At 65.9% G+C, this 9,776-nt stretch overlaps 3 protein-coding genes across 3 annotated transcripts; 1 reads left to right on the top strand and 2 right to left on the bottom strand.

The window, feature by feature from the left end:
- Positions 1-600: 600 nt before the first annotated feature.
- ZNF593 (zinc finger protein 593) lies at positions 601-1,956 on the bottom strand. The gene is made up of 3 exons (XM_069035951.1): positions 1,716-1,956; positions 1,190-1,252; positions 601-1,075 (listed from the first exon to the last, which is right to left on the bottom strand). Exons 1-3 carry the CDS (start codon positions 1,910-1,912, stop codon positions 934-936), a joined length of 402 nt encoding a protein of 133 aa, XP_068892052.1. The 5' UTR covers positions 1,913-1,956; the 3' UTR covers positions 601-933.
- Positions 1,957-2,498: 542 nt separating this feature from the next.
- On the top strand, positions 2,499-3,532 carry C23H1orf232 (chromosome 23 C1orf232 homolog). The gene is made up of 4 exons (XM_068994436.1): positions 2,499-2,689; positions 2,779-2,865; positions 2,950-3,047; positions 3,242-3,532. Exons 1-4 carry the CDS (start codon positions 2,603-2,605, stop codon positions 3,498-3,500), a joined length of 531 nt encoding a protein of 176 aa, XP_068850537.1. The 5' UTR covers positions 2,499-2,602; the 3' UTR covers positions 3,501-3,532.
- Positions 3,533-3,767: 235 nt separating this feature from the next.
- FAM110D (family with sequence similarity 110 member D) lies at positions 3,768-6,328 on the bottom strand. Its single transcript, XM_069035952.1, has 2 exons — positions 6,229-6,328; positions 3,768-5,374 (listed from the first exon to the last, which is right to left on the bottom strand). The coding sequence occupies exon 2, from the start codon at positions 5,262-5,264 to the stop codon at positions 4,230-4,232; it is 1,035 nt and encodes a 344-aa protein (XP_068892053.1). The 5' UTR covers positions 5,265-5,374; positions 6,229-6,328; the 3' UTR covers positions 3,768-4,229.
- Between the last annotated feature and the right edge of the window lie 3,448 nt (positions 6,329-9,776).

Raw genomic sequence — 9,776 nt, 5'->3', positions numbered from 1 at the left:
CTCCCCATGGCCCCGGGCCGGGGGACAAATCCGGGCAGGCTGCGTGGAAATAAACCCTTCCCTACCCAGCACAGCTGTGTCGCTGCTCTGTCATCTGTTCCCAGCGCATTCCCAGTCCCCAGTGTGGCAGGAGGGGATGCATCGAGGACACCTGCTCCGCAGGAATTTGGTGGCATTGTCACACAATGTCCCCTTAAGGGGCACCAGCCCTGGCAGACGCCAGGCAGGGAGGCTGATCACGCCACAAAGCCCCAGCCCTCCAGGAACATGAAATCACTTGCAGTTGAGTTTCTGGGGACAGGAGCCTCAAAGTGTCCTCACCAAGGGGACACTAGCACTGGCCTCTCAAGGCCCAAACCAGCTGCTCACTGCAAACCCAAGTGCTTGATGAAGAGGTCACTCAAGCTCATATTCCCCCAAAAAAAGCTGCCTGGGAACTCCCTGCCAGGAGGGCAGAGGGACTTTTAGCACCCTGCCAGGCAAGAGCTCTGGGATGAGGCTCTTGGCACGGATACCTTTGGGTGATGGGGAAGAGCACAACCCTGAGGTGTCCCCCCACCCCTTGGGGGACCGTCACCCTCACATTCAATGCCGCCACACTGTTAGTTGACATATTTTAATGGGTGCGTCACTGGATAACCTCTGACCCAAGGACAGAGACCTAAAACTGCTCCAAAAGCAGAGAGACAAGTGTACAGTCCTGCCAGCACTCAGAGAACAAGCAGCTTGTCCCTTTCTGGAGAAGAAGGACACTCGGTGAGGGCACCCAGGGTCTTGCTGGCTCCTTCTCCTCATTAGTGCCCTGGCCAGGGGGGCTGTGGGAGGAGCAGGGTGGTTTTTGCTGGCGGGCTGTCCTGGGACGTTTTTTCACAAAACTGAGGACAAAGACGTCCTTACAGAGCCACTCAGCCTCTCAGTCCCCCGTCCCTGCGCTCAGCCGGATGTCTCCATCTCCGTGACCTCCTCGAGGGGCTGGGTCTGCACCTCCACCTTCTTTGGGGGGATGTAGGAGCCCATCCCGGCAGCACGCTCGGCCTCCTCCTGCGTGTACGGAGCCTCCCGCAGCTGCTTCAGCCTGGGGGGCACAGAGGGGACGAAGCTTCCACCTGCTCCTCTGAGCAGGACCAGCCCACAACTGCCCCTGCCACCCCCCTCACCCCAGAGAATTTGGGGGGCTGCCCCCTCTTACCTCTTCTTGTGCACCTTGGATCTGAAGTGCTCCTTCATGCTGTTCAGGTCCACGAAGTAGCGCCTGGGGTATGAAAGGATGGGGGTGAGGGGGACCTCAAGACTGAAGCAGAGCTGGGGGGGGTCCTACCCAGGGGACAGGGTCCCACCACAACCCTCCACGGGCCAGAGCTCACCCTGAAACCCGGACAAGCTCTCCACAAGGGCCAGGGTCCCTCCCGAGACCAGGACAAGATACTCCCCCAGGGGTTGGAGTCCCCCTCGCGAGGAGCCAGGGACTACCCCTGGGACCAGGGCAAGCCCCCCAGGGGGGCAGAGACCCCCCAGGACCTGAGCACCCCTCTCCCAGAGGCCACTGACCCCCAGCATCAGGATAACCCCATGCCAGCGGCCAGGAACCTCAGGGACCAGGACAAGTCCCCCACCTCCGCCGGGAACCACGGACCCCCCCCCCAGGACCAGGACAAGCCCACCCCAAGGCTGGAGCTCCCCCTCCGCAGCCCCCCGGAGCCCCCCGCCGCACGCACGCGCAGTGCAGGCAGTAGAACTGGGCGCAGCCCGGCAGGTCGGGGTCGATCTCCTGCCGCAGCAGCCGCGCGGCGTTCTCGGGCTTCAGGTCCGCGTGGATCTCGTCCAGGTCGCGCCGGCGCCGCTTCGTCTTCAGCTGCCGGGCGAGCGAGTGCGCCCGGTGCGCTCCGGTGCGGCGGCCGCTCCGCGGGGACATGGCGGCCGCACGCCGCGCCGGGGCCGCACTGCGCAGGCGCGGGGACTGCGGGCCCCGCCCACAAACCGCGAGAGCGAGGCCGCGGCCACGCCCACAGCGCGGAGCCACGCCCCCCGCCCGCAGGCCACGCCCCCGCCCACAGGCCACGCCCCCCGCCCCCCGGTGTCCCCGGTACCGGGAGCGCTCCCCGGGCACGGCCGCGTCCCCCGGGCTCCCCCAGCCCCGCTGCCGCCGTCCCCGCGCTGCCGCCGCGCTCCCCCCGTGCCCCCGTGCCCCCCGTGCTGCCCCGGTCACCGCTGTGATGAGCCGGGCAGGGCTCAGCGCCGCGTCCCGGCGCTGATCGTGTTTCGCCCGTGATCAATTATAGATGGGGACACGCGGCGGGGGGAGCGCGGAGCTCCAGCGCCTCCTCTGCACCGTGGGCGGGGGTGTTCCTGCCCTGGGGGTCCCAAGTGGGCGAGGGGCACCGGGGGCTGGGGCGGGGGGGTCAGGATGGGTTTTGGGGGTGACCAGAGCGGCCGCCCCCGCGCTGCCCCCGGCTCAGCCCGGGCTCAGATTCCTTTTGTGCGGTGCAAGTGGCCGCTGAAACTTTAATGAAGCCACCGGATCGCCGGGTCGCCCATTCGGCCCCCCCCCCTTGCCCCGCTGCCCGCGGCTCCCGCCGGCTCCGGCCCCGCTGAGCCCCTCGCCATGGCCCAGGGCTTCTGGCGGCTCTACAAGGCCAAAGTGCTGCAGACCCTGGGGGGGCCGCGGCCGGACGGGGCCCTGCAGGACGAGGTAGGGCGGGGGGTCCCCAAAAGAGGGTGGCCAACCTCGCTGCCCTCCCCCTGCCTGCACCCCTGCCCTCACCGGGGGCTTCGTTGCAGGGAGACCCCCCCGAGCTGATGGAGACGGCCGAGCCCCCTGCGCTGATGGAGGAGGGAGCCAGCCCCGTGTCCCAGCTGGCGAGGAAGGTGAGGAGGGGGCTGGGGGGCGCGGGGGCAGGGGGGGCACGTGGAGCCGGAGGTCCCCGGTGACCCCGGCGCTGCCTCCCGCAGGTGCAGGGGGTGGGTGCCCGGGGCTGGCGGACGCTTTCATCCCTCTTCACCCGCGAGGACGAGCACCAGCTGCTCAGCCCGGAGCCCTGCCCAGACCAGTAAGTTGCAGATCGCTGGGGGGGACCCCAGAACCCGGATCCAACCCTTGGGAACTGCCGAGCCCCCACAGCCCCCACCCCATCACCGGCATCCCCCTACCCGGCCTGCACCCGTGCCGGCATGGGGGGGGGGCATCGTGGGGCTTGGGGAGAAAGTCCCTGCAGCGACATCTCCGTCCCCACTCTCTCCCCAGCCCGCTGGCCACTGAGCCGTCCGAGATGCCCCACACTGAGAAGGCACCTGGATTTTGGGATCTCTTTGCTACCAAGTGGCAGCAGGCGTCGGGGCCGGACAAGAAGGTGCCGCCCCCGGAGCCGGATGAGAGCCCTGGGGAGCCGCCGGGTGACGATGGCAGCGACCTGCGGGAGCCAGAGGAAGGGGCCTTCCACTGGGGCTTCCTGGCTGGCAAGCTGGCCGAAATCCGGAATAAAAACGCCCCCAAGGGCAACTAGAGGAGGATGCACCAGCCAGACTCTCCAGCAGTTACTTGCGGCCCCCCACTGCTGGTGGGCAGCGCCCTGCCCGTGCCCGAGGGCTCTGCCGTGGGTTTGGGTGTCATATCTGCACTAAAGACCCCGAGGGTGCCCCTTTTCCCTGAGCTCTGCCTGGTGCTTTCCTTGCCCTCACCCCCCCGCAACAGCCCCAGGGCCCCTGAAGCAGCACAACCCCGAAGGTGGGGAGGGGGAGCATCCCCCCCAGAGCTGCACACACTGCCAGGCTAGAAAAAAAACCCAAACAGATTTATTGAGGGCTGCTCTGGCCCCAGCAGCCCCTGTTCTGGGGAGGAGGGGGCTGTGGGGTGGGCACTGCCCACGACAGGGGACTCGGGCTCTGCCCACCCCCCAGGCTGCAGCTGGAGCAGGACACGGGTGGTCAGTGGGGGCTGCAGGCCCATCCCACCCTCCTGGGCAGGGAGGATGGAGATGATGGGGGACAGCGGGGAGACAGCGTCCTGCGGCCCTGAGGCCATGGAGAGACTCACCCGGGGGTGTCCCTTCCTCACCCTCCCCTCGGGTGCCCTCACCACACTCAGCCTGTGGACATGGTGGTTCTCCCTGCCTGCAGCATCCCCACCGCCATGGGTGCCACCAGCCCGTGGGCCACATCCAGCGAGGGCGAGGGGCCACGTCCAGCCAGCGGGAGCCACACGGGTGTCCTCGTCGCGGCCAGGCCGTCCCCGCTCAGACCGTGGACTCCTTGGCAGCCGCCCAGGCTCTCTGGCAGCCGTAGAGCCACTTGATGACACGGGCGTTGCGCTCCACCACCGACACGGCGGAGCCCAGCCGGACGTCCGGCTCCTCCTCGCCCGGCCCCGCGTCCCCCTCGCTGCACCCCGAGGCCCGCCCGGGCTCGGACTCGCAGGAGCCGGGGGGCCGGGCCGAGGCGTTGTCCCAGCCCGCCGGCCCGAAGCGCTCCCGGCCCAGCAGCTCCACCAGCGCCCGGTCCAGCCCGCAGTAGTTGAAGAAGCGCTCCTGCTCCGAGAGCGGCAGCGACACTCGCAGAGCCAGCGGCTCCTTCCCGGGGGCTCCGGGGGGCTGCGCCGCGGGGCTGCCGGGCACGGGGAAGGTGCCACCGCCGTCACCGCCGCTGCTGCCTCCCGGCGTCCGCGCCTCCTCCTTCTCCGCCGGCGCCCACAGCATGGGGGTCTCGGGGCTCTGGGGGGCCGGCGGTCCCTCGCCCAGCGCCCTGGCGGGGGGCGAGCTGGGGGGTTTGTCTCTGAGGGGTCCCTGGAAGAGGCGCCGCACCAGCCCCGAGCCCTTGGTGTTCTCCTTGTCCCCGGCCAGGCAGTCCCGTTTCTGCCGGTAGATGATGAGCGAGTCGGGTCTCAGCAGGCGCCGGCTGCCGCTGCGGCGCGACACGGGGGACTGCGGGCACGGCAGCTTCCGCGGCCCCTCCCGGCCCAGCTCCGAGCCCGGACACAGCTCGCTGCACTGCTGGCGGGCGAGCAGGCGCCGGCCGTGGGGGGACAGCCGGGGCGAGCCCCGCAGCGCCGGCTCCTGCCGCCTGTTGATCACCTGCTGGGACTTGACGTACTTGGCCTTGTCGGCCTCCAGCCGCTCCACGGCGCTGGGTCTGCGGCCCCCGCTGCCCCCCGGCCCCTGCGGGCACTCGGGGCTCCGGTTCAGCCAGGCCAGGGGGGAGCCGCGGCCGGGGGCCATGAGGCGCAGGTTGCCGGAGGCGCAGACGGCGAGGCTGGGGCTGCCCAAGGGCACCATCGCCCCGGAACGGCGCTGCTGATCGCTCTGTTCCCCTCGGAGCGGCCGGGCAGGTCCGGTGTGGCAGCTGGGGAGGCTCCTGAAGCTTCGCTCGGCGCCTGGATTCAGCCCTGGGAGGAGAGAGGAGAGTCAGGGTGAGCCCCGAGGGTGCGGCGGTGAGGAGGAGGATGGGGCCGAAGCAGAGCTGAGGGTCCCCTCAAATGCCACACAGGCAGCGAGTCCTGCCAGCCCAGGCAGGAACAGCCCCCGGGCAGGAAGGGAGAAGCGCCGAGCATCCGCCGGCTTCACCCGCATCCCTGGAGCGGCTTCCAACAGGAAAAAATACCGGAGCCGGCCGCCGCCTCGTCTTCCCGAGCGGCAGAACAAAGCTGCGCTCAGGAGAGCTGGCAAGCTGCCCCACGGCTGGGGGTGTTTGGGGGTCCCCGAGCCGTGCCCCGCACAGCCAGGCTGGGCTGGGAGGGAAGATTCTCCCTTTCTCCGTGTGTGAGGGCACAGAACAAGGGGGTTTCAGCAGCCCTGGGGTGCTCTGGCCCTTGCTCAGCTCACGCCAGCGCCCGTGTGTGAATCCGGCGGTGGGGGAAGGAGTCTGGAGCTGGGGCTGTAGATGCCCGAAGCGGATGGTCCCACTGTGCAGAAAAGGCCTGAACGGCCCTGAAGAGCCACTCCATCACCAGCCCTGGGTGACAGCAGGGACACGGAGCCGGGCAGAGCAGAGCTCACGGGAGCAAACAGCCCCCAGAACCCTCTGACACGCAGCTCCACACGCAGCCCACGGGCTCCACACTGCACCCACCCCGGAGTACACACGGGGAAACTGAGGCACGCGGTGTCTGGCCCTGTGCCCCGAGGGATGAGCACGAGGTGCCCAGGCTGGGACTGCCCGTGCCGCTGAGCTCTCACCCTCCCCAGGGCCAGGACCTGTGCCAGGACCTGTGCCAGGCAGGTGGGGGATGCTCTCGCTCACCTGAGCCCACGCAGGGATGCAGGGATGGGATGCAGGGATGGGATGCTCCAGTCTCACGCAGCTCCTGCCCCTCTGGCTGCCGCGGCAAGCTGAGCCCAGAGCCGGCAGCAGCCTCATATAGAGGATGAGGAAGAGGAAGAGGAAGAGCCAGCCCATTAACCCCTGCCAGCCCAGCTCAGCCCGGCCGGCAGGAGCCCACCCCCTGCTGACCCCCCTTCCCAGCCCTGCCCCAGGCCCTGCCCAGCATTCACCCCCCTCCTCCTGCCGCTCCAGCTCACCTCTGCCAGCTCCCCCCCTCCCTCCGCCTCCTTACGGGAACCCGGCCGGGATTTCGGGATCTGCAGCAGAGATTTTTGCCTCCGAGTCTCTCCGTCCCCCTGCACACGGCGGGTCAGCAGTGGGGCAGGGAAACCATGTCCACTCCAGCAGCTTCTCCTTCCACGCCCACCCCAGGGTGCTGGGGGCCGCTCAGGAGCAGGAGCCCACCACAATCCCCTTCCCCGGGATCCTGCCCAGGCAGGAAAGGTCCTTCTGGCACCTTCTCCGGTGGCGGCGAAAGGGTCAAAGCCAGCCCCGAGATGGCCGGTGCCTGCCTCTTCCCCCCGGGAAGGGCTGTAAATCGCAGGAAGCCACAATGGGCTGGAGCTGGCCCAGAGGTTATTTTTACCGCTGCCCTCTTCCCTTCCCCGAGGACCGAGTGCTCCCACAGGGACAATCCCGGCCCCCTCCATCCCCAGCTCCAGCCCGGGGGGCTGCGAACGTGGCACTGGAGCAGGGGGGGAAGGACCTGCTGCACCCCGAGCTGGGCTCCCAGACCCTCGGAGCGGGGCCAGAGAAAGCCCCCAGGGCTCCCTGGGGAGCCACCAGCTCCCTGCACCCCTCTGGCAGCCAGTTTGGATGGAGAGCTGGGGCACAGCCCGGCCCAGGCTGGTCACAGGCACTGGGGAGGCTCCAGTGGGGACAAAGCCACGGCATTCGGCCCCAGATCTCGGGATGAGAGGGGACCTGTCCCCGAGCACTTCTGTCCCCACCCCAGTTCCTTCCTGAGGAGCGGCTGCTCCGGAGCCAGTGCCGGGAACGGGGCTGGGGCTGCATCCAGCACCTTCCCAGCCATGGCAGCAGGACCAGGAAGGGGCTGGGGCCAGGATTCCTGTGCTGACGAAAACGGGGGCTAAAATGGAAGCTGGGCAGGATGAGAGGGGCCAGGCCTTGTTCAAGCTCTGCAGGCACTGGAAAAAATCCCCAGTGAAAGCAAGGAAGGGGCAAACCACCTCTTTTATTCTAATAAACCTGGAGAGGAGCAAAGCAGGCAACACTTGGGCTCTGTGTGCAGGATGCGGCAGCACTGGAGAATATCCAGTGGAAAACAGGGAATAGGATCAGGCTAAGTGATGGAGAAACCCGTGGCAGCTCTGGTATCTGCCCCTGGATTCCCTCATGGACCTTAATTTTAACTCCAGGCAACATGAGTCACTGTTCATTAGGAAGTGTTTTATTTTCCAAGCTGGAATCCTGGAAGCTGTTGTGGCCACAAGTGAGTAAGAGCGGCCTTGAAGTCACCTTTCCCTGGCGGATGCGGCCTGTCCCTATGGGATGCTCTTCCCAAATGCCTGTCCCCGAGTGGTCACCCTCCTTGAAGCACCTGCCAGCACTTGCTGTTGAACTGGAATATTTGGATAAGGCAGATTCCCTTTGGGATTAAAAAAAGGGATGATTTGAGGGGCTCTTCCTGGCATCAAACTCCCAGGCAGCTCCTGCTTTTCCTGGTGATGAGGGTTTTGTCCCTGTGACTTCTAGGAAGGCATTTACCCCATTTTCAGCCTCCTGTGGATGCACCGGGGGGCTTTTTGGAGTCATGTGGATGCTCAAGTCCATTGGTTTTATTTAAGGTTACTCAGAGCTCTCTCTGCTCTTCCATGTGGCTGGAAGGGAGCACAGAGCTGGGCAAGCAAAACAACCCCAGGTGAAACCCAGCCACAGCTGGGGCCAGCTGTGGAAACTTCCAGGGTGAGAAAAGGCTGAGAAGGTCGCCAAAGGCCACGAGTCCCAGAGCACAGATCCTCCTTCCACAGCATTTTCCTCTCCTGATGAACCAACCCTGCTCCCAGCGCTGCTCCGACCGCTCCAGGTGACCAGAAGCCACCGTGTCCTGCTGAGCTCTTTCCAGATGCGTTTCTCCTTTCAAAACATAATTTCAAAACTCACTTGGGTGCAGCTGGGAATGCAGCGCCTGGTGGCCCGGCCAGCTGTCTCTACTGGCTGGTTCACTTTCACAGCCCACAGCAGCTCCTCGGGCCCTAGATCCATGCAAATGCCACCGCCCGGGGAGGAGCCAGAGAGGGCTCAGGCTTTCCTTCAGGAGAGGGCAGGGGTGGAAGGCTTGTTAGACAAGTTTAAAAATATCAAGGGTTCAAACGGGCATGAATAAATGTGAAACCAGCAGCTAATCCGAGGCAGGCACCCACGTGTTGGTGCGAGTCGGAACTGGAGCAGCCGGGCCCAGGAGAGGCTCCCGTGGATGTTCCAACCCCTCAAAAGGGCTCCAAACCCCATGGCAGGCGAGGGCTGGGCAGTGCTGGGACCACAGGGACAGCCAGGGAAGACAGAGATGGAATGAGCTACCAGGACAGAGGGAAGCAAGCCCAGGGTCAGGATGGTGGGCTGAACCCACCACTGCTGCATCTGGTTCCACCCCAAACCTGAGAGTAAAGGGGCCTCTGAAATGAGCAAGAACATGGCCCAGGCTCCTCTTCCAGCGGTGCTGCCTGGCCCATCCTCAGGTCACTTGACATCACCCTGCTCCTAAAAATGGGGTTTCAGATTCCCCCAAAACACTTCCAGAGCTCCTCAACAGCATCTGCAGCAGCTCAGTCTGGTATTCCCACCTGCCCCGTGTCCCTCAAACACTCTGGCTGGTTTGTGGCATTCCAGGCACGTCCCTCTGCCTTTCTTGTGCTGAAGCACAGAAATTGCAGAACCGGCCCCTCCAACCAAAGGGGGAACCGAGCAGCCCTGGCCAGCACCACCCCCTGGAGTTGGTGTTCAGATGCTCCCAGTTCTCCCTGGGCCAAACCCTCCCATCCCCAAATCGCCAGGAAGGATCCGAAGCACGGAACCACCGCTGTCCCCCGGGAGGATTCACAGGGCGCGGTGCGGGGGAAGAGGTGGAGCAAAGGGAAAAGCCACACAGAGCAGGGGCTGTTTGTGCCACCCGCAGTCCAAAGGCCACCTGAGCCTGTGGGGTGGGGGGGAAGTTGTTTCCGTGCAGGGAGGGCCTTTCCAAGGGGTGAGGCGGAGGCTGGGGCTCCCTGGAGCGGGATTTATCTCCCCCCAAAGCCCCAGCTGCCAGCACGCCGCGGGTTGTGCCGAGGGAAAGTCTGCTTGAACCAAAACAAAGCAAAAATGCCAACAAGGCGAGCTCCCAACCCCAGCCCAGGAACGGGCAAGCTGCAGCCTGAAGCCTCTGCACTCTGCAGATCGAGGGAAGCAGAGCCGAGCTCGGGTTCTCCCAGCCCAGATGGGGCTCAATTATATCTAATTTCTGCACC

This window comes from Aphelocoma coerulescens, chromosome 23 (assembly GCF_041296385.1).
Source record: "Aphelocoma coerulescens isolate FSJ_1873_10779 chromosome 23, UR_Acoe_1.0, whole genome shotgun sequence".
In the NCBI taxonomy this organism is placed as follows: Eukaryota; Metazoa; Chordata; class Aves; order Passeriformes; family Corvidae; genus Aphelocoma; species Aphelocoma coerulescens.
This window is presented reverse-complemented; position numbering and strand designations above follow the sequence as displayed.

Excerpts from the sequence above, each read along its gene's own strand:
- ZNF593 (XM_069035951.1), bottom strand. The coding sequence starts at position 1,912 with ATGTCCCCGCGGAGCGGCCGCCGCACCGGAGCGCACCGGGCGCACTCG. Across the intron at positions 1,253-1,715 it reads TTCTACTGCCTGCACTGCGC|GCGCTACTTCGTGGACCTGA; the intron begins GTGCGTGCGGCG and ends TTCATACCCCAG. Across the intron at positions 1,076-1,189 it reads TCCAAGGTGCACAAGAAGAG|GCTGAAGCAGCTGCGGGAGG; the intron begins GTAAGAGGGGGC and ends TGTGCCCCCCAG.
- C23H1orf232 (XM_068994436.1), top strand. The coding sequence starts at position 2,603 with ATGGCCCAGGGCTTCTGGCGGCTCTACAAGGCCAAAGTGCTGCAGACC. Across the intron at positions 2,690-2,778 it reads ACGGGGCCCTGCAGGACGAG|GGAGACCCCCCCGAGCTGAT; the intron begins GTAGGGCGGGGG and ends GCTTCGTTGCAG. Across the intron at positions 3,048-3,241 it reads CCGGAGCCCTGCCCAGACCA|CCCGCTGGCCACTGAGCCGT; the intron begins GTAAGTTGCAGA and ends CTCTCTCCCCAG.
- FAM110D (XM_069035952.1), bottom strand. The coding sequence starts at position 5,264 with ATGGTGCCCTTGGGCAGCCCCAGCCTCGCCGTCTGCGCCTCCGGCAAC.